This window comes from Equus asinus, chromosome 23 (assembly GCF_041296235.1).
Source record: "Equus asinus isolate D_3611 breed Donkey chromosome 23, EquAss-T2T_v2, whole genome shotgun sequence".
Lineage (NCBI taxonomy): Eukaryota > Metazoa > Chordata > Mammalia > Perissodactyla > Equidae > Equus > Equus asinus.
Window position 1 is genome coordinate 52,527,135 of NC_091812.1, and position 21,984 is coordinate 52,549,118.

Genomic DNA, 21,984 nt, shown 5'->3' on the forward strand with positions numbered 1-21,984 from the left:
AAATTACCCAGCCCTGTTGTAGTTGGTGGTGGGCCGATTAGCACCATTCATTCATTCAGCAAATTTATTTTGAGAGGAGTGCCTTTACAAGCCAGGCACTCTGCTAGGTGCCGCATTTGTGTGGATGGAAAAACTTTGTTTAGGCTTGTTCCAACCTTGTTTTGAGAACCATTTGTGTTGTAATTCACTCGCTTTCAAGCACTGAGGAACAAAGTAATTTCTAAAGAAGGCCTGCTAAAAATGGTGTTTTCCCTTTCTCTTGAACTTGTAGATTATAGGTTTTGCCTTTAGTTTTGATTTTCTTAAACAGGAGCTGGTTTGTTTCACAACAAGGGGTCACAGGTATGCTTCCTTCTTGTTATGAGGGACTTGTAGAGAGATCTGTTTAAGCCGTTCGGGCCTGGAAGACTGATCTTCACTATTGTTTTCCATGAAGAATTCATCAGTTCTGTCCTCCCAAAATTGGTGGATACATAGAGTAGGTGGAGGGAGGTGGAAGAATCATTTTCAGTGAAAATGTAATCTGGTTAAGTTTCAGCCACTGTCAACATTGGTTACTTAGAAATATATTCATGGAAGTCCATATTTGTAAAGTGGACTAAACTCAATAGGTATTCCTAAAAGCTTCATCTTTGCAATTTAAAATTGCCCTCTAAAGTGTTTTTAGAGCCTCTGGAGTGACTGCTTAATTCATCAATTATTTTTGATACACAGCATGTTGTTTTTCAATGTGAAATGGCACTAAACTGTATTTCTCAATCTCTTTCTACAGTGCACTCATAATAGTCCTTTTAGCCTTTTTTAAAATTTAGATGGATGACATTTTATTCTTGTTGCTAGTGGATACTCAATTTGCTTTGCTTTTAATTTTATATCTGTTGAACAACTCTCTGGCAGTTTGGTTTTCTGGGTTTTAAGTTATTTTGAATGAATTTCTGTTATTTTTATTACCTGGAGTCTAACCTCCACTTATCTGAACAGGAGGAGGAGTTGGCCTTTTTCATATTTAAAAAAAAAAAATCCCTCTGGTTATTTGGGGGGAATAAAGCACTAGTCATTTTCTTGTCAAAGGATATTTCTGACACATTCTTACTGTGAGTTTGCTAGTTCATGCCAGAAGAATGTCCAACATGAAATAGATAATTAATCCAGACAGAATCTAGCAAAACTGAAAAGTGGACGTCCCTGCAGGGAGCTCTTTGTGTCATTCTTTCTCTTCCTGCAGAGAAATCAATGGACTTTGCATTGGAAGATATTGTTCCCTGTAGGGAAGTGTCTCAGGGAAGCTGCAGCTTCTCACATGGGGAATAAAAGACAAACCTACGATCACTGGCCACTGAGCAGTGAGTCCCTCGGGTGGCTTGATCATCTAGATCCCCCTGTTTAATAAATGCCTCTCTGTTTGTACTTGTGTCACTTACACAATTCTAAGCCTCTTCTATTAAGATATTAGAATTCAAGTCAGCACTACAAACTGCCAAGACAGTTTTTCAGAAATACAAAATTTATTTGAAAGGTCTCTGTCGTATCTCTTTTGGAAATGGTATAGTGATGTTAGGGATTGTTAATATGACAGTAGCTTTACCACATCAAGTGCAAATATTTTTGATTCACTAAGCCACAGTTTGGGATTTAGATATGTGCTTTGACATTATTTGCCATGAACAGGACAGAAGTTGAACAACTCTAATAGAAAATCATTGGAATGACAGTCCTTTATAAGAGACTTAAAAAGGCAACTCAATATTTATTCCCATTATTTTCTACAACACTCCCTTGATAATAAACTAGTCTCAGACATTAAAAGACTGTGAAATTGCTTGAATAAACCTGTGCTAGTCATTTTTTTATACTTATAACCTTTAACCTCATATTATTAGGAGAAGAAAGAGTGTTGTTTTTCCCATTGTTTCTGCCTCATTGATTGTGTCTCCTTAAACTCCCTCTTATCCCCTGTTATTGTATTTTGGTAACAGAAGCATCCTGTTTTAGGAATTGTATGTGCTGAATTAGCTTAAGAGGGCTTCACTGCATGATGATGACTTGAGTCCTTTAATTGTGATGGCAGTTTCTTTTACCTTCATTATGTAAAGGGCAAATAAGGCGGTTTTCATAGCCTGAAGGTTTGTATAAAGCTTTCCCTCTGTTGGAGTAAAGCATCAGGACAAAAGGAGTAGGCTGTTCTCAGGAATTTCTAGAAATAGCTTTTGGAAGTAAAATTAGAAGATAGCTATCTGTTCCTCTGCAAAGGAACAGAGTCATTCTTGCAGCACAAGAATTGGAAGCAAAGGCTCTGATTCTTTTGGGATTCATTTTTTTTCTGTTGGTTATAGTAACAGTAACCATGTTTTACAGTGTATAAAGCACGTTTGCATACAATTGTCTCAGTATTACCTTTACTCTTATCCTTGTGCTATACATACAGCAGGTGTTACTAGTGTTATTTCCGTTTTGCAGCTGGGGAAACAGATTGAAGGAGATTGATGACTTTGCCATAGTCACACAGCTACCAAATGGGAGAGCCTGGGGTTTCTGACGCCAATCATGTGCTCTTTCCAGTATACCACACTGCACAGGGTCTTCTTAATCGGTGTTGTTTAGTGTTGTGAAGATTCCTGTGGAGGGATAACATGGGAAGAGTACCATTCTCCTCTAGAAACAAAAACGCCAACAAAATACACTTAATGTAAGCACTTAGAATGGAATGAATTCTTCCAAAATCTCATAGACAAACTAAGCAAGACGTTCTGAGGGGCATTTGTGCATTAATATTCATGTGTTCTATATGCATAATACCTAGGTATTGTTCTATTTATTTAATTTATTTATTCTTGCTTCTTTTGCCCTTACTGTTGAATGGTGGATTTAGTATTGTAGGCCAGTAGTTTCCTCAGCACTTTTAAAATCTTATTGCATGGTCTTTTGGTCTTGTTAATTTTGAAAAGTCTGTTGTTATCCTAAATCATTCTGTTGTAGGTAGTCTGTATTTTCTCCGTTTTAGCTCTGAAGATGATCTCTTTGCCTTTGGTGTTAAAGTCATATTATAAGTAAAGTTATTTTTACTTATCTTGCTTAGGACTTAAATTAGAGAATTAATGTCTTTCATTGATTCTGGAAATTCTCAGCCATTATTTCTTTAAGTCGTGCTTTTTTTCTATTCCTACTTTTTAACCTTTTATTTTGACAGAACTTTAAAGTTAAAGAAAATTGTCAAAAAATTGTATGGAGAGGGGCTGGCCCCGTGGCCGAGTGGTTGGGTTCTCGCGCTCCGCTGCAGGCGGCCCAGTGTTTCGTTGGTTCGAATCCTGGGCGCGGACATGGTGCTGCTCGTCGGGCCATGCTGAGGCGGCGTCCCACATGCCACAACTAGAAGGACCCACAACGAAGAATACACAACTATGTACCGGGGGGCTTTGGGGAGAAAAAGGAAAAAAATAAAATCTTTAAAAAAAAAAAAAATTGTATGGAGAGATAATACATAAAATGGAATATTATTTGGCAATAAAAAGGAATAAGTACTGATACGTGCTACAACATGGATAAACCTTAAAAGTAATATGCTAATTGAAAGAAGCAAATAACAAAAGACCACATATTGTATGATTTCATTTACAGAAAAGGTCCAGAAAAAGCAAATTTATAGAGATAGAAAGTAGATTTATGGTTGCCTAGGATTGGAAAGGCTGGGGGGAAATGGGAATGATGAATGATTATGGATTTTCTTTTTGGGTGATTAAAAGGTTCTAAAGTTGATTGTGGTGATGGTCACACAACTTTGTGAGTATAATGAAAACCATCGAATTGTACTCTTTAAGCAGGTAAATTGTATGGTTTCTGAATTATATCTCAAAAAAACTGTTATTAAAAAGAGAAAGAAAGAAAAATAGTACAGACAGGTCTTGCATATTTTTCACCCTGCTTTCCCCAATGTTAACATCTTACTTTCCTTAGCCCAGTTATCAGAACTAAGAAATTAACATTGGTGTGATACTATTAACTAGACTATGGACTTTATTCCGATTTCACCAGTTTTCTCACTAATGTCTTTTTTCTGTTCCGGGATCCAGTCCAGGGTCCCATATAGCATTTAGTTGTCATGTTTTCTTACTCTTTTCCGATCTGTGCCGGGTCCTCAGTCTTGTTTGCTTTCGTGATCTTGAGACTTTCGAAGAGTTCTGGTTGGTTATTTTGTAAAATGTCCTGTGATTTGGGTGTGTATGATGTTTCTTTATGATTAGATTGAGGTTATGTATTTTTGTGAGAATATTACAGAAGTAATGTGCCTTTCTCAGTGTATCACGTTGGGTACTTGATGTTGATAAGTTTTGTTACTGTTGATGTTAACTTTGATCACTTGATCATATTAACCTTAACTACTTGGTAAGGTGATGTATCCTTGGTTCTCCACAGCAAAGTTACTATTTTTTTTGTAATTAAGAGGAAGAGATTCTTTCAAGGAGATACTTTGAGACTATCCAGTTATCCTGTTTGTCCTGATACTTTTGCCCACTAAGTTTAACATCCGTCAGCAGATCTTGCCTATGACTGTTATTCCTGTGGTGTTTGTCTAATGGTGATTATTTCTTTCATTGCTTCTACATTTATTAATTGGAATTCTTCTGTTAGGAATAGCTGTTCCTTCTCCCTTATTTATTTATTCAATTATTTATTTGTATAAGTGTGGACTCATGGTTATTTGTTTGACCATTGGGAACCCTTTCAGAATGGCTCCTATGCCCTTTCAATAAGTCCTTGTTGAACACTTCCTTTCTTTCTGGTACCATAAGATGCTCTAGACTTATGCTATATCTTCCCTATCCCAGTCCTTGAACCACTTCTCCCAGGGCCATCCTAAAATTAAATTTCTTTGGGAACTCTTGGTAAGCATAGGAAAGACTGCTTCATTCAATGCAGCCTGACTTTGAACTTCTGTTTTATAATTTGTAACTCTAATCTCTCTGGTCTGTATTTAGGATAACTTCCTATCTGTTGAGTTAATAATTTCAGTAACTATTTCTAGAGATTCTATTTAGTTCTTTTCCAAATTTACCTCTTCTTTTCTATCATGCCATTTTTTTTTTTTTTTTTTTTTTACTGGGATTTAAATACCTTGTCTTACGTCTTTAATTCTTTTCAGTACTTTTCTTTTACTTTCTACTTGTTCAGTTACCTGGAGGTCTTGGATGTCTAATTCTGCTGTTTGTTCTTTTTGCTGATTCTTACTCATGTTGAACTGTGTCATTAAATGTTTAAAAAAATTTTTTATCAGAACTCATTTTCAGAGGGGCTTATTTTATTTTTCTGTGTGAATCATTTGGGTTACATGTTAAGGGCGTAAACTTCCAGAGTGGTGCAGCCCCCAGCTCACTGCCTTTTATTAGGTTAATTTCTCAGCCCAGTCGTTTGTAGTCCAACTGTTACCCTAAGGGTGCTGGTTTGATGTGGGGGTCTTAGTTTGTACTCCCTGCCTTATACAGGCTAAAGGCAGTATCTCCTCTTTCCAGGTGGGCGTTTAGACACGAGTTACTAGGTTATGGAAACTGACAACTTTATCACAATGCCTCAAGGCAGGTATTTCCCTCTCTGTTTCTGGCATTGAGTAACTACCCCCCCTCCCCTTCAGCTCAGCTATATATAGTGGAATTTTCTTTTTTATCAATCGTTTCAGGTATGGCCCATCATGTTGCTGAAGCCAGAAGTCAGTCAGTTTCTTGAAAACAGACAAGTCATTGCTTAATGAACAGTAGAGGCAGAACAAGCCAGGAAAGGCCAGGACCATGAGCCTGACTAATCCAATATAATTTGACAGATTGTGCAGGTCAAAGGCTAGTGGATCAGATCCACAGCATTCTGGGGGATGGACATAGCAAGATGGTAATAGATTGAATCCAAAGAACCCTCAGGCCCAGAAGATGTCTAAGATGAGGTCAAGAATGGCCCAGGGTAGGGAAAGTCAGAGAAAGCAGCCTTCTCTACTAGAGGCTTTCCTGCTCCTGATTATGTATGGGCAAGCCTGGGTTTACAAATATTCCCTGCACATAGACCTTGCTTACGTTTAAGGACACGGTTCGTGAGAGGGATTCTGGAATATCTTCTCATAATCCATAGGTAGAGTACTATTTCAGGCATTAGTTTTCAAACTTTCTAGGAAGAAGACTTAAAAAAAATTGTAAACTCTTGAAAATACTTGGAGAATGTAGTCTCACTCTTCACTCATCACCCTTGGGGAAGTCAAGACCCTTTTTGTACTTCTGTAATTGGTGGCCAGAAATCTTTTTTGTTGATCTGCAAAGTCCATCAGACATCTGTGAGGCCGTCCTTTGTCATGGTATTTCGATTTATAGAAATATTCCAGTAACAAAGCTGCTGTTGACCAACCTCACATCTGGGTTATATTCCTTTTTTCCTCTTGCCTGCAGGATATTTCTCTCTGGATGTCTTTCCATCAACTCGAATTAAACATATCTCCAACAGAACTCATCATCTCCATCTGCCATCTCCTGCACTATGCTCCTTCTTCCAGCTTCCCCTCCTTTTCCTGTGATGCTATTTATTCACTCAGATCTCTAAGCCAAAACATGTCACTGTCCAGTTCATTCTCCAAGTTCTTTTAATTCTTTTATTCTGTATCTCAGATATACCATTCCTCAGGTTCCAGTACCATCAGTAGTTGATAAATACTGATAATCTGTTCTATACTTATTACTGTGTTGGGTGAGGGGGAATGAGAACTGCAAGACATGGTCATTATCTTTAAAGAACTTAATATCTAGTTGGGAAGACAACTTGCATTCACAAAAATAGTGAACCATACTAGACAGTATATAATTAAAGGCTAAATTGGGTGGTACAGAGTTTTAAGTGTTAGAAGTTGGAGGAAAGAAAAGGATAAAACGAGGGCTTGAATTGTAAGAGAAAACTTAATTGTGGAAGTGGGATTTGAACTGAGTCTTGAAACAACATAGATTGGAATTGGATAGGCATTTAAAGGGAGGAGAAAGAACGGACAATTAGTGAGTATATTGAGTGTAAGATTTTTCGAAAACCTTCGAGGCTCTTTGTATGTTAGGGACTAGTGAGAAATAGGAACTGGGGAGGTGGATGACTGCTTTCACTTTGGCTGTAAGGCTACCAGAAGAATCTTTCAAAAGTGCCATTTTAATTTTGTTTGTTCCCTAACTGAGAAATCTCTGGAGTCTTCCTTTTCTTTTCCATTCTGATCCAACCTGCTTTGGTATTCTAGGTTCTCTCTGATCTGCCAGCCTTTCCTCACCGGCACTCATTCTTTCTGTGCCTACAACATGCTTTTTTTTGTGTGTTTTGACTTATGCTTTCCATTTCCTTGTGGGCTGCCTGCCTGATTTCTGTCCATTCCTTCTTCAAGTCCCATTTCAAGACTTACTGCCTGTTGATACCCTCTCGGATGACTCTCACCCAATGACATAGCTTTCTTCCCTGGATTCCTCCTGAAACTGTTTTCTGCTGAAAATAGCTCAGGATCTAATCATGTTCCTTTTGTTTTCTGATAACTTAGAATTATATACATTTCTCTTCCTTTATGATAAGGTGCTAAATTGTTTGAAGGGATAGATTATGTTTTATATTTTATTGTTCCTCTTAGTACTGTGTACTGCTCTGGATTTATACTCAATGCTGAGTTGATAGCTTTTAAAGAATTGGTTTTTTATTTCAAATACTGATATTTGTAACGTTAGAGCTACTTTGTATAAACCTGCCTATCGTCATGCTGGCACATTAGTACTGGAATCCAAATTTGTAGTGGATGCCAAGTCAAAGACCATTTTTCTGCTATTTCATGGAAAGTAGAAAATGAGAGCAAAAGCACTGAATCCAAGTTTTCTGAGATACTCTTTCTGCTGTCTTTTCCTTTGAGCCTCTCCTTAATCTGTGTCCTTAAGTATATATTATTCATTTATCTTTGACATCTTTTCACTTACTACCTTATGTAATTTTTCCTAAATAATTTATTCTTATAAATGGAGATAAATTGTGTGTTACTTGAAGCTTAATAGAAGAGATTGGAGTATTTTAGAAAGATTAATCCTTGTTAAACTCCTTCTAATTGATCTGTGTTGGCACTCTTCCTGCCTGAGTTTTAAAATTTTAATAAAATATCTATAAGTGAAGAAATCATCTGTTGTAGTTGGAATTAAACTAAAGAAGACATTTGAATAGCCATAAAGCCAGACATTGAAATGAGCTAAGAATACTTGGTTTAAGGAAATTGGATCAAGTTAAAAATAATATTTTTCTTGGGCTTTAGTTTTATCATTTAACAATCTTAAATGATCTGAAGTGACTTTTAAAGCAAAGTCTTAAATTATTATTTTAGATAACACAATTATTCTCCTACCTCCTTTAAAAGTTTGTAAGATGATTTGAGAGTGTTTGGTTTATATATAACATCCTAATTTTCTGAATGAGGATGTAGTTTCGGCAGGGCTGAGAAACTGCAAGAACTGTGGATTTAGAAATGTTCTAGCATTATCTTACCCTTGCTTGTTTCAGAGAATGGTTCTTCTACACTATGTGTGTGTGTATGTGTGTATGTGTGTGCCTGTGCAAGAGAGAGAGAGACAGAGTTTTATTTCCTTGGTTAACCAAAATGAAGTAGTGAAAAAGCAATTGAGTGAGGCAGGCTGGATCTTCTTCAACAACAGTTTGTATTGGTTTAAATAATTTCTTTTGAGGATACCTTATCAAATCTTAACTTTTAGGAATGTTTTTGGTTTTTTCTAAAGTTTCCTTTTGTAGTAAAAGATAGTACATTTTAGGAATGGACTTTTATGAGTTGGGATTTTGTTAAGCATTGACTTTTTTATTTGCTTCACAGGTTGTTTGCATTCGCTCCACTTGGAATGCTCTCTCCCCAAAGCTGAGTTGTGACACAAGACCTCTCATTTTGAAGACCCTCAGTGAATTGTTTTCTCTGGTTCCTTCCTTAACAGTCAATACAGCTGAATATGAGGTATGCTTTTGGAGCTCAATAAATTGTCTGTTTTTACATTGAAAAGACATGTGCTATATAATAACTTTTAGAAAAACATATTCATAATCTTTTGTTTGTCAAAAATCCTTTTGCACTTTTTGTTCTGAGAACATGTTGCGATCTTTATGGACTTTTAGGAGTAGGAGGATATCCACCCTTATCAATACTGTGTCTTTAAGACTTATTTACATAAAGGATACCAAGTTTTTATTATGAGAGTATAGTCAAGATTTTAAAAAGTCAGTATGTTAAAAGTAGTGTTTCCATAATAGAATTCATGGGGCCAACAGTTTAAGTTCATTTTGTTGGTGTTTTAAGTTCTAAAAATGTTGCAAAGACTAATAAAGTAGGGCAGAGCCTCCCAATGGTACAGACATACTGTCATTTGTGTTTTGCTTCTAGCTTGGGCAACGAGATTTGATTTTTACCTGTTTGTTCACATATTCCACATATATCTATACTCTTCATCTGTACTCCTCAATGAGGATGATTGTAAAATTAAACTGTCAGGACAAAAACATAATTTTGTGAGCTACTCAGTGTTTGTCATTGTAATGAACTGAGACACTTGGTAGAAGATGCTTTGCTGTAAGATTCATATATTTCTGCTTAACCTTTCCTTTATTATCTCTTCTTTGAGTGAAATGAGAGGGTGGTGAATTCGTTATGTCTCCACTTGTGTAGCCACAGTCCCTTTCATGTCTGCCTTTTTTTGTTTTCCTTCAAAGAGCAGCAGTTGCTTTCCATTTGAAGTCTTGGTGAACTTTTAGTTTGATTTGGTGCTTCACAGACTTTGATAAACCACCCCTTCATAAGATTCCAGTAACAGTCCCTTATATGTTTTAGATCACATTATAACACAGGATTATACGATAATGCTTTTAGTCATTCTAAATGCCACATAGTGAATAAAATAAAATAAAATAAAATTTGTCCTTATTGAGGATAAAATACCCAGCACAGTGCCTGGCACAGAGTATATATTCAGTAAGGAGTTGCTGAGTGAATGATGAACCAATTCAGGATATTGTGAGTTTATTCTCACATCTGGGCTTTTGTTTTAGGGTATTTAAAAAAGAATCTGTTGGAGACTCCTAGAATAGATAATTCACCAACAGTCTTTTTTTATGGCTACTGTTCATGGGTACGTACTCTTATGTTGTCAGAAAGTCTGCTAGCCTGCTGATAAGGAACTAAGACTAAAAACAAAAGTAAGGACAAGTTGTGTATATTTATTTTCTGTCTTCAAGGGCTGAACTCATATACCTTTGTATTGCTTGTACTTTGAGTTATTCAGGTTTCATTACAGGTTAGTTTGTATATTGGTTTCTTATATTTGCTTACCAGTGGCTGTGAGTTGTCTGTTGGAGTATATGCTTTTCTTCTTCTTCAAATTTCACATTCTTTTCCACTGGCATCCCATTTTGGCTTATAGTCATGCTTATGTTGATATTAGGGTTCCTCTGCTGTTCAGATAGACTGCTTTGGGGCCATTCCATCCATCAGTTTCCTCCCAGAAAGGGAGAGCCCTTCAGTGACCATAGTCCACTTGGAAGCAGAAGTAAAGAAATGTAGAGGGAGACCTCTGTCTGTCTGTCTGTCTGCCTCTCCCTGTCCGTCTCCTTCTCTTCCTCTCCACCCCGTTCTTCCCTTTCATTTCTCCCTTCCTCCTTCCCTCTATCCCTGTGTCTGTTTAAATATTTTGTTATCTGTTAACTGTTTAGAGTTTGGATGTAAGCCAGAGTTGAATGTAATTTTTCCAAGGCATTTCTTAGATCATTGCTATCCCTGGTTACCTCAATGCCTTGCGTTTGCCTAAAATGAAGTCTAGCCTTTTTATACCTAATCAATAGGCCTTTTAGAATCTGGCCTCACTCTACTTTTCTGCCTCCTGCATTCCAGGAACGCGAAATCACTTGTTGTTTTCTTATCCCCCTCCAAACTTTTCTATCTCTTTTCCTTTGTTCATAATGTTCTCTCAGTCTAGAATTACTTTCTTTTTGATCTCTAATTTTAAAATCTATTTTAGGAAATAAAGAATTGGTTTAACTCATCCCATCCTTTGAGAATTTTTCTGCAACCAGGAGTCCATTGCTCCCCAAAGTCTTTGTCTAAACTGTTTTAAGTACATTTATTTCTATTTTATACTACAGGTATATGTACCCATATATTATTTTTCCCATTAAACTATAAGCTTGTTGAAAATAGAGTCCATATTTTAATTAGTGTGTTTTCTGAATTGCTTTGCAAAGTCCTTGGTATAATCATTAATTGAGTCAGAATATTTTTATTAAAACTGTAGAGATACTAATAAATAATAGACGCTATTTTTAAGTACCTATTATATTCCCAGCACTCTTCTAGTTCCTTTATACCAATTAGTTCTAATATCTGATAGAAAGGTATTATTTTTCATTTTATAGCTAAAGAATCTGAGGTTTTGAGAGGTCTGTCCATTCATTAAACAAATGTTTATTTCCTACTATGTGCCAGACAATTAACTTGACCAAAACTGTGATTTCTAAGTGAAAGCTGGTGTCTAAACCCAGGCCTTTCTAGCTCCATAGCCTATATTTTTCCATTACACCACGTTGTCAGTCCCTATCTTCCAAAAGCTTGAAGATTGATAAAGGAGATACACATAAGCAATAATAATTATAGTATTTGGTGAGTACAGATAATGTAAGGGCTATGAGAGAGTGGTGGAGTGAGCAGCATCTTAGGGGAAGTCTAACCAAATGTTATTTAGTTGGTGCTGTTTCACTAGGATCTTGAAGAATTAATAAATGTTGCTTCTCACTGAAGTTTGGGGAATCGAATACGTAAAAGTAAGGAGGTATAGGAAAACCTTATATGATTTAAAAGGGCAAGAAGTTAGATGTGGCTGAAATGAAAATGACAGTGAATATTGGAAGATAATGACTTTTCATGCTCAATTATTTATTAAATATTTGTCCTTTGAGGGCTTTATGGTCTAGGCCTTTGAAATGAAAAAGATAGTCACTGCCCTAAGGAGTGTACAACCTAGTAGGGAGCTGACCACACACACAGATAATCATACTAGATACTAAAGTGTACCATGTGCCATATGGCCATTAGAGAAGGGAGCGCTCTCTTCTGGATAGGGGATCAGGAGCAGTAGCATAAAAGAAGGGACTGACATTTGTACTAGGACTTGAGAGGTCAGTAAGAAATGGTTAGATTTCTAAATTTCGTAATCATAAAATCTCATTCTGTTTAAAATATCCATGTGTTTAAATGATGGGTCTGTTTCTGAGTATTTTCATTTTATGAATGATGAGTAAATACAGATTAAGTCAATAGCTTGTGGTATAATTTTTAAAGTGATTTAATTTTCACCATTTACCACCTTAGATGGTTTATTCTCAGTTTTATCTTTGTCTTAGAAGTTTATTCTGATGTTGGTTGATTTTTCAGAATTTTAAAGTTCAAGTCCTCAGCTTCCTCTGGACCCACACCCAAAACAAGGTATGTCACAAGGGGTGTCAGTGAAACAGAACCAAACTGGGGAGAGGACTGTAAAATCAGACTCAGAATAAAAAATGTTAACTCCCTCAAAATGATGGTTTCTTGATTTTAAAAGAATTGTGACTATTAGTAAGTTTAGGCTTTAAAATTTAATCTCAACCTGTGCCCATTAATATATTTTCACCATAAAGTACGCTTAGTTCTTTGTGAAGCTGACAGATGTGAAGGGGGACTGTTGCTCTTGTGTCATATTTTTGTATGGTCCTTCCCTTTCCTGCTGTGGCCCTCCTCCACCAACAAGCAAACGCTCAAAAAGTCCAGTCCATCTTTTGGATGGCATTTCCAGTCAAGGAGTAGGATGTCAGTGATGTTATGCCTGACTCATGAGTGAAAGAGCTTACGTTCCAAAAGACTAACTTGTTCTGTTAGTAGCTGGAGAATCAGAATCCAAAACCAAGTCTATCAGACTCTAAACCCTCATACTCCTTCCACCAAACTATACTATCTCATGGAGCCCTGAGCAATTATGAGTAACTTTATGGTTAGTGCTCAAACTAGGATAAAAATTTAGTGCTACTGGTCTCTCTGCTCAATGCTATTTTCTCTCTATTTTTCATTGGGACAGATTAAGCAAGGCTTTAATACCATTTCCAAAGCATTGATTATAGAACTTTGAGGTTGGTGAGGGAAGATTTTCTTTCTTCTTAGAGCTGCTGTTTAATATATATATACATACATATATACACACACATATATATATGTTGTTTCTTTTTTTTTCTTTTACTTTTACCCTATCTAGGACCCAATTGTAGCAAATGCTGCATATAAATCTCTGTCACACTTTAGTGCTGGAGAGCATACCATTCTCCATCTGCCTGAACAGGTAGGCCGTTTTGCTTTCTCACTAGTATCTCTTTACTGCTGGGTTTTACTTTATTTGCATCTCCTCTCATAGGAGATCCTTACCTGATGGATGTATATGTAATGCTAGATGTGTTGTCCATAAAAGATAAGAATTTGTATTCATTATTTGTTTAACTTGTAAAAGATTGTAGAGGTCTTAGACTTCACAGATGATGAATTTAAATCTCTTTGAAGCAGATGGAAGACACCTATGGTGCAAATGAAATCTCCTTAAGGTGACTGGGTACAGGACTGCATGCCTGTGTCCGTGGCTTACTCCAGAAGATCTGTGCCACTGTAGGAAGCTTTTTGCCCCCATGGTGCACCATCTTGGACTTGAAATGCAAGCATAGGCTTCATAGACTAAAGTTGTATACCACCTGTGCAGCCAAAGATCTTTATTTGTAATACAGAATTGAGATCCCATATAAAAAAATCTGCTGTTTATTACTTTAGTGTGAAATGGTGTATGGCTTAGCCCCAGAGAACTGGATGAAGAAAGTATCACTGTCTTTTTGGTTTTTTTTCCTAGGAAGATTTTCCCTGAGATAACATCGTGCCAGTCTTCCTGTATTTTTTTAGTATGTGGGCTGCCAGCATGGCATGGCCACTAACAGAGCAGTGTAGGTCTGCACCTGGGAACTGAAACCAGGCTATCGAAGCAGAGCGTGCTGAGCTTAACCACTAGGCTACTGGGGCTGGCCCCAGTATCACTGTCTTTTAAAGGTTAATAATACATAGGATGACATTATCTTAGTTTTGAGATGAAACTAAAAACATACAACCTTTTCTAGTATCTATCTAGTATAACCAGCTTTAAATTATTAGATCATGTTAAGGAGTTAAGTGTCTGATTTCACATTTAGTATTACTACTAATTCAGATGCAAATAGAAGTTTATTGAATGCCTTGAGTGGATAAGACAGACATTGTGTTAGAAGAAGTTATATGTAACATTACCCAGTATCTGTCCTTGAGGTCAAATGGCAAGAAGTTTTGGTGTGAATTTCTTCGGGTCTTCAGGTGTTAAGATGGGTTGACTTTTTCTTCTGAATTGAGTTTATACAAAGATTAGATGCCAGTAGGAACCAGGCAAACTTCTGTTTATCGAATTGAATTGGAGCCACCATGAATATAGGCTCTTGTAAAACCAAATTCTAAGTAAGGTGGGATTTCCCATGTTATTGAGGACTAAAGACAGATTGGCTGACTTGTCATGCAGTTATCACAAAAGGAAGCCTTAAGAAAAGGTGTTCTATGACTCATCAAATTAAAAAAAGTAGAACTTCAGACTGCACTATAGTGACCAGCAATACCCATAGCTTCTTACAAAGAAAGAGAGAAAGAAGAAAAGGAAAAGGAAAAAGAGAAAAAAAGCTACATGTAAATGTGGTCTGGGTCAGCCCCGGTGGCCTAGTGGTAAGTTCAGTGCGTCCGCTTCAGTGGCCCTGGTTTGGTTCCTGGGCGTGCACCTATATCACTCATCTATCAGTGGCCATGCTGTGATGGCAGCTCACGTACAAAATAGCAGAAGATTGGTAACAGATGTTAGCTCAGAGCAAATCTTCCTCAGAGGGAAAAAAAATTTGGTATGCAAACTCCTACCAGTAGATTAGCTGCAGCATCTGGAAAGATACTTTTCATTATTATTATTTTTAGTAAGCGATTGCTAGTTTAGATCACAGCATAAAATTACCTTTTTTTTAGCTACTACTCCTGACATATTCCAGCTGGAATAATAGCTTTAATTAAATAACACCCATGTACTCTTGATTCTTTAGTCTCTACTTCTTTAAATATTGGTATGTTAATATTTTTTCCTACTTTAGAGTTTATTCCATTTCCGATTATGTTAGAGTTTATACTCAATAAGCGCTATACTCAGTCAAATATTAGATACTTTCTTAATCTAACTCTTCTATAACTTCTGATCCCTGAATAGCTGTAAATAGCTCTTTATACCTTCCAACATAAAGGGTAGTGATGTGTTTAGAGTTGGGGTTTCTGTATATGTTTGGATTTTCACCATCAGAGTGAAGAGCTATGAAAGAAAGCTCTAAGGCTTATCCTTTTTTAGCCATGCTTTTCAACCTTTTTTTCTGCCCTAACTGCCTTCTGGGATATAACTCACTCCCAAAAGTAACAATGGTTCACTACTGTGGATATTCTCAACTGGGATTAAGATGAGGGCACAGAAGTGGTTTAAAAGAGGTTGCCTCTCACCCCCAGCCTGATATAGAGGACCTGCCACCTCATGGAGAGTCATTGCTTCTGAGACTGAGACTGCGTTCTTCTTTTGATTGATTACTGATTTTCGGTTTGGCTGTTTGAATACCTAAGGACTGCAAGTCCAGAAAGTGATCAATTTGTTCATATCCCAAACAAGTCGCCAAAGGCTAAAGTTACAACCGAGTCAGCTCCGCACTTCTGTTTTGTAGACAATGGTAGTGATGTGCAACGGAGGTTCATTTACTATAAAAGCATATTTTCGGGGCCGACCCAGTGGCGCAGCGGTTAAGTTTGTACCTTCCGCTTCAGCAGCCTGGGGTTTGCCAGTTCGGATCCCAGGTGGGGACATATGCACTGCTTCTCAAGCCATGCTGTAGCAGGCATCCCACATATAAAAAAATAGAGGAAGATGAGCACACATGTTAGCTAGCTCAGGCCAGTCTTCCTCAGTGAAAAGAGGAGGATTGGTGGCAGATGTTAGCTTAGGGCTAATCTTCCTCAAAAAGAGCGTGTTTTCAATTGTTTCGAAAGTCTCTGCTAGGTAGGGACTTCCATAATGTCAAAACTAAGAGTCTTCTTTGTTGTCAGAGGTTACTCACTCTGCACCAAGGGCAGTTTGGTTTACTCAAAACTGAAGGTTACCTGTACACCTTTCCAGTGAAAGTTCATCCACATTCTCTCTTTCCACTTGTGGAAACTTGTGAAATAATCTTTTAAATTAGCACATTGTGACTTTCAAGCAGAAATTTTTTTTTAAAAAGCTATAATGCACCCTTATCAACATGGCTACTTTTGTGGATTATAATTCAGCTACTTTTGTTAAGTACTACGTTTCTTTAAATTTGCTAAAAGATTTCTTGTTGATTGATGAACGTCAATTTAAACTGTGAAACTCATCGAAAGCTGACAGGATGGGAGAACAAAAGGAGTAAGATGAGTGGCAGACGTCAGAAGGAAGATTAGAGTTGACTGAAACAGTACATCTCAGATAAGATGGAAAATGTCAATGGGTAGTAAGTAGTGTTGAATGAGACACCACGAGAATTAGGGATTTCAATAGCAAATTCATTAACTCATCTGTCTTGCCATTGGTTTGTTATTAGGAAGTTCTGTGGGAATGGAAGTGATAGATACTTCACACTTGTGTTGATTTTATAATTACTTATTGGACATATACTAAGGGGTAGGCGCTGTTTTATGAGGTGGAGAATGTTGAATGATTACATTGTTTTGTTGGTTTGTAAAAATATCATTGCAAATTACTTGAAACACGCAAATCAAAAGTTTGATTCAAAAATTTGAGGGGCTTCACTGAGGACCTATTGATTAATGTTAAAAAATAGAGGTGAATGGGGGCCAGCAGTTAACTTTGCACACTCTGCTTTGGCGGCCTGGGGTTTGCTGGTTTGGATCCCGGGCATGGACCTAGGCAGGGCTCATCAAGCCATGCTGTGGCAGGAATCCCACGTATAAATATAGAGGAAGATGAGCATGGATGTTAGCCCAGGACCAATCTTCCTCAGCAAAAAGAGGAGGATTGGCAGCAGAAGTTAGCTCAGGGCTAATCTCCTCCTCCAAAAAAAAAAAAAATACACATAAATGATTTTTCCCTTTTAGTTTGAATTTCTTCTCTTCTTTTTAGCTATTTATCCTTCTCCCTTGCCTTCTTTAGTGCCAAAAATTAAAAAAAAACCCAAACCAAAACAAACAAAACCAGAAAAACTATGGAGAATTGTTTTTCTGGTAAAACAATTAGTAATAGATAAACATTTAGGTAGAAGATTGACTCTTCTCTCTGACTCGGGTTCATTAAAAAATATTTAGCTGTTTAAAAATTAAACTTTTTATTATAGAGATCTTAAGATAGATTGTGTTGTTGATTTCTGGAGTTAATTTTAGAAGTGAGTAGTATAAAAGAACTCGTTATGCATCCTGGGTCCGTATTAATATGTTGTAACCTGTTTGGCTTTGATTTAAGTGAATGTCACTGCATTCATCAGAAGCTGTTTCTCTTTTTAAATGAATTTATGCAGATACTTGACGTGTTCCAAATAAAATCCTCTGTTTATGCACAAAATCCTGGATTTTCATAGGTTACATACATAGAAAGGTGGTTGAAAGGTTATCTGGCTCAGAACCCATAGTGAGGTATTTTGTAGGATAAGCTTTCCAATGTTCAATTTGAAGCAGATTTTAAAAGGAATTTATCCTTTTATATTTGGCTCTCTGTTTAAGTTTCTTCAACAAAGCTTATCTGTAATTGGACGGGCTTAGTTGTTGTGTGTGTATGTGTGTGTGTGTGTTTTAAATATATATGCAGTTTTCCTGGGTGTTTTAACAGCTAATGTAATAAAATTGCCAAAATTTTATAACTTTAGCAAGTATTCTTTCATATGACTTCTCTTGATTTTCCTTAGCTGTTCTCACCTTGATCTTACTTGTTACACACAAAGGGAAAAGACTGGGGCTAGCATAGGGAAGCTGGAACAAATACTTCTCTGAGAGGGAGCAGAAGAGGAGAGAAGTGTACTGGATCCAAGTTCTAACAATAAGGGCTAATTTGTTCAGGAGAATCAACTCACCTTTGAAGAAACAAAATTGAAGGATACCATTATAAAATTGGAAGATACCATTATAAGTAGGCAGAGTGTATCATCTGTACTTAAATTACAGTATCTCTGTAGTCTTTTTATTAACATACCTGCATTTTTAAGATGCAGACATATGCTGTTTACGACATAGCAGATAAATTAAAATAGGTGTCCAGTTATATGAATGTGAAATTAGACAACTTAAGATGGACGAGTGGATCAATTTTTTTTATCTCCAACATAGTAGGTCTTTCTCTAGTGGCTCTCAGAAATATTGATGGCCTGGATGCTGTGACTCATTTTAAGTAATTTATGTTGACTGGGCAGAAAGACTGGATAGGATCAAATAAGTGCAAAAATTATTATATCTCTTTTATGCTAAATAATTCTGGAAGTGGAAGATTTGGTCATTTGGCATAATTCATATACCAGTTTAAGGTCCCTCTGGAGATGGTAGCAGCTTCCATTTCCACTTCTTATGCTGCTTGGCCCTCCTCTTCTCTTTTTATAGCTTTCCTTCCTTCCTCCCTCCTCTTCCTTCCTTTCTTTCTTTTTTTTTTTGAGGAAGATTAGCCCTGAGCTAACATCTGCTGCCAATCCTCCTCTTTTTGCTGAGGAAGACTGGCCCTGAGTTAACATCTGTGACCATCTTCCTCTACTTTGTATGTGGGATGCCTGCCACAGCATGGCTTGCCATGCGGTGCAATGTCCGCACCCAGGATCCGAACCTGAGAACCCTGGCCACCAAAGCAGAACATGCACACTTAGCTGCTGCGCCACTGGGCCGGCCCCTCTTCCTTTCTTTTTAAACAGCTTTATTGAGATATAATCCTCATTCCATATAACTCACCTATTTAAAGTGCACAATTCAGTGGTTTTAGCATATTCATAGAATTGTGCAGCTGGTCAGAGAGCAACCACAGTTTAATTTTAGAACATTTTATTAGCAGTCTCCATTACCCCTTTCTCCTCCCTCAGCCCTAAGCAACCAATTTAATCTACTTTCTGTCTCTATCAATTTGCCTGTCTGGACCTTTCCTATAATGAAATCATATAGTATGTGGTCTTTGTGACTGGCTTCCTTCACTTAGCATAATATTGTAAAGGTTCATTCATGTGTAGCATGTATCTGTGCTTCATTCCTTTTAATGACTGAATAATATTCCATTGCATAGATATGCCACATTTTGTTTTTGCTTTCATTAGTTAATGGATATTTGAGTTGCTTCCATTTTTTGGCTATTATGAATAATGCATTCACATTCATGAACATTCGTGTGCAAGTTTTTGTGTGATCATATATTTTCATTACTCTTGGTTATATACCTACGAGTGCAGTTGCTGGGTCATATGGTAACTCTGTGTTTAACTTTTTGAGAAACTGCCAAACTGTTTTCCAAAGGAGCTGTACTGTTTTACATTCGCACCAGCAGTGTATGAAGGTTCTGATTTCTCCACATCCTCATCATCCCTCTGAGTTTTCATATCGGCTTAAGTGTTTACCTCTGCCTTCTACCTCCCCAAGTCTCTTGTCGCTTGTGAATATGATGTATGTCAGAGCTTTCCAGTGCTTTGATGCACTGCTGTGGTAACTCGCATTACTGATGTAGTCTCCAGCTGTAAACATGGTTGTCTGTTTCTCCCAATATGCTGTTCAAATATCATTTTCAATTTGTACTATGATGTGTAAAAAGTCAGGAAGCAAGATGCAGACCCAGAACCAGCTCCTTTTGGGGAACTTTTTAGACAACTAGGACTGGTTAGAATCTCTAAGATAACTCTTGATGATACTAAACCTGGCAAATTTCAAGCATGTACACATACCAGAGACACTTGGAAAAGCCCACTTATCAGAACCAAAAGGTTTGCAAACATACCAGGGTTTCTTTGGTATGCACTGATGTCAACAAATGCCGTCATGCTCTGTGTGGAGCAGGCGTTATTGTTATCTCTGTAATTATGGCTGGCTCAGTCCTCTGAGAATTAGGTGCTCAATATTGAATCAGAATTAAGTCTTGTCTTGCACAGTGCTCGAGTGGTCAGGTTGCTTTAACTCTTCCACTAGTGAAGAGAACACTAGTTATGGTTGAAAGGCTTCATTGGAGTTAAGGTTATTAGACTTAAGAGAAGGATTTCCTCTCTGTTTTCTCTTACGCCCCTGCAAGAATCCTGACTCAGTGCAGTTCCTAAATGGAACAGTGCTTTGGGGACCTATGAAGAAGGCAGTCTGCAGGAATTGTTAATTATTTCTAAAAATAACTCCAGGAGACAGGCTAATGGTAATGACTGGGTTCTGGCACTTTATGGTTATAGCAACCACTTTTTTCTATTTTGCTTTCCTCCTCTAATGCTTAATTATCTCCATGTGGGCATTATGATGGTGTGTCTTTGAAAGTATTAAAAATTTAATTAATTGCTTGACAGTTGTATCTTGTGGAAACTACAATAGCGGTAATCTTTTTACATTTTTTATTTTTGGTTTAAACAAACCTAACTAATTACAGAGCAACCACAAAGTCTTCAAATTGCAAATAAGACATAATAAAGTATAGCTACCAATTAACAGATTTCAGTGTTTTTGTATTTTATAGCAACAAACTGCCCAAGTCTAAAAAAAGGTCAACTAAAGCATTCTGGCCTTTTCTGATCTCTACTTTATATTCTGGAATATTTTAAGCTTTGTCATAGAGATATGGCTGGAATCACAAATTAAAAAAAAATGTATTCAGACAAGGCAAATATTTAATTATAAACCATAGGAATTCAATATGTTGAATGTGTCAGTGTTTGCATTTTGTTGTTAGATGGTGTAAAATTTTATTAGTTTTCTATAATAATCATTGCTTATACTGGCTTATAGTGACTTTTTTTTTTTTTTTTTACTATATTACCATTAGTTCTTTACAGGGATCTCAGATGGTATCTAATAAGATGATTAGAGTTTACCATTTAGTCATTCTGAAAATGGATAAGTTTTTTAAAATTAATTTTTAATGGTCTTTTGACATTATGGAGCAATGAGTCTAACTCAGTTTTTAAATCTTGACGTAAAAAGGACAAAGAAAAGATTTTACATAGTGTTTTAGTATCGCCTTCTCTTTCGTTTCAGGTAAGACCAGAAATCCCTGTTCCTGATGAGCTAGATGAAGATGAAGATGATGATGGTGACGAAAAGGAGGTGGATCTTTCAGTTCCTGGCTTCTGCTATCTCCAACTGTTGTCACTCACTGCTCCTTTGGTTTTACCAGGTGACTCCTATTTAGTGGCAGGGAAGCTGGCACTTTCCAGTGATTTTACCTGTCTGCTTAATTGTGTCCTTTTGTGATGTGTACATATTATAGCTTACTTTAATCATAAGTACTTACTTTCTATCTGAAATGCAAAACGCACCCATCTATTCTATAGGGACCACTTGAGGTAGTATGGTGTTCAAAACACACCAAAAAATGTTGGACTCAAATAAAATTGAACTGGAAGACTAGTTTAAACAACCATTTTCACTGAAAAATTAAAATTCATTTCAAAAGCTAAATTTATTCTGCAAGACAAATTTGCAGTGGGACTTCAAGGCACTGGTTCAAATTGTGGTTCTTCATTCTATAAGCTAAGTGAGAAGATCATTAGACTCTTCAGAGATTTACTGGGTAGTTTCTTCATGGTATGCTTATTCTTTCTATAGAGTTACTCCAAAGATAGTACCAATATTTAAGAGGTATCAATTAATGCTTTTTAAAAAAACGATCAAATTTTATGATTACTCAG

General features: G+C 36.8%; 1 protein-coding gene across 9 annotated transcripts in view; it reads left to right on the top strand.

The window, feature by feature from the left end:
• The window catches only part of FOCAD (focadhesin), a 269,315-nt gene that overhangs the window by 153,409 nt on the left and 93,922 nt on the right, over positions 1-21,984 (top strand). For all 9 annotated transcript variants that reach the window (XR_011497231.1, XR_011497230.1, XM_014845338.3 and 6 more), the window contains 4 exons: positions 8,855-8,989; positions 12,449-12,499; positions 13,299-13,382; positions 21,332-21,470. Coding sequence is in view for 7 of the 9 variants with exons in the window: in XM_014845338.3 (XP_014700824.3) it covers positions 8,855-8,989; positions 12,449-12,499; positions 13,299-13,382; positions 21,332-21,470 (409 nt within the window). In the remaining 2 variants the exon portion in view is untranslated. The remainder of the gene's footprint in view (positions 1-8,854; positions 8,990-12,448; positions 12,500-13,298; positions 13,383-21,331; positions 21,471-21,984) is intronic.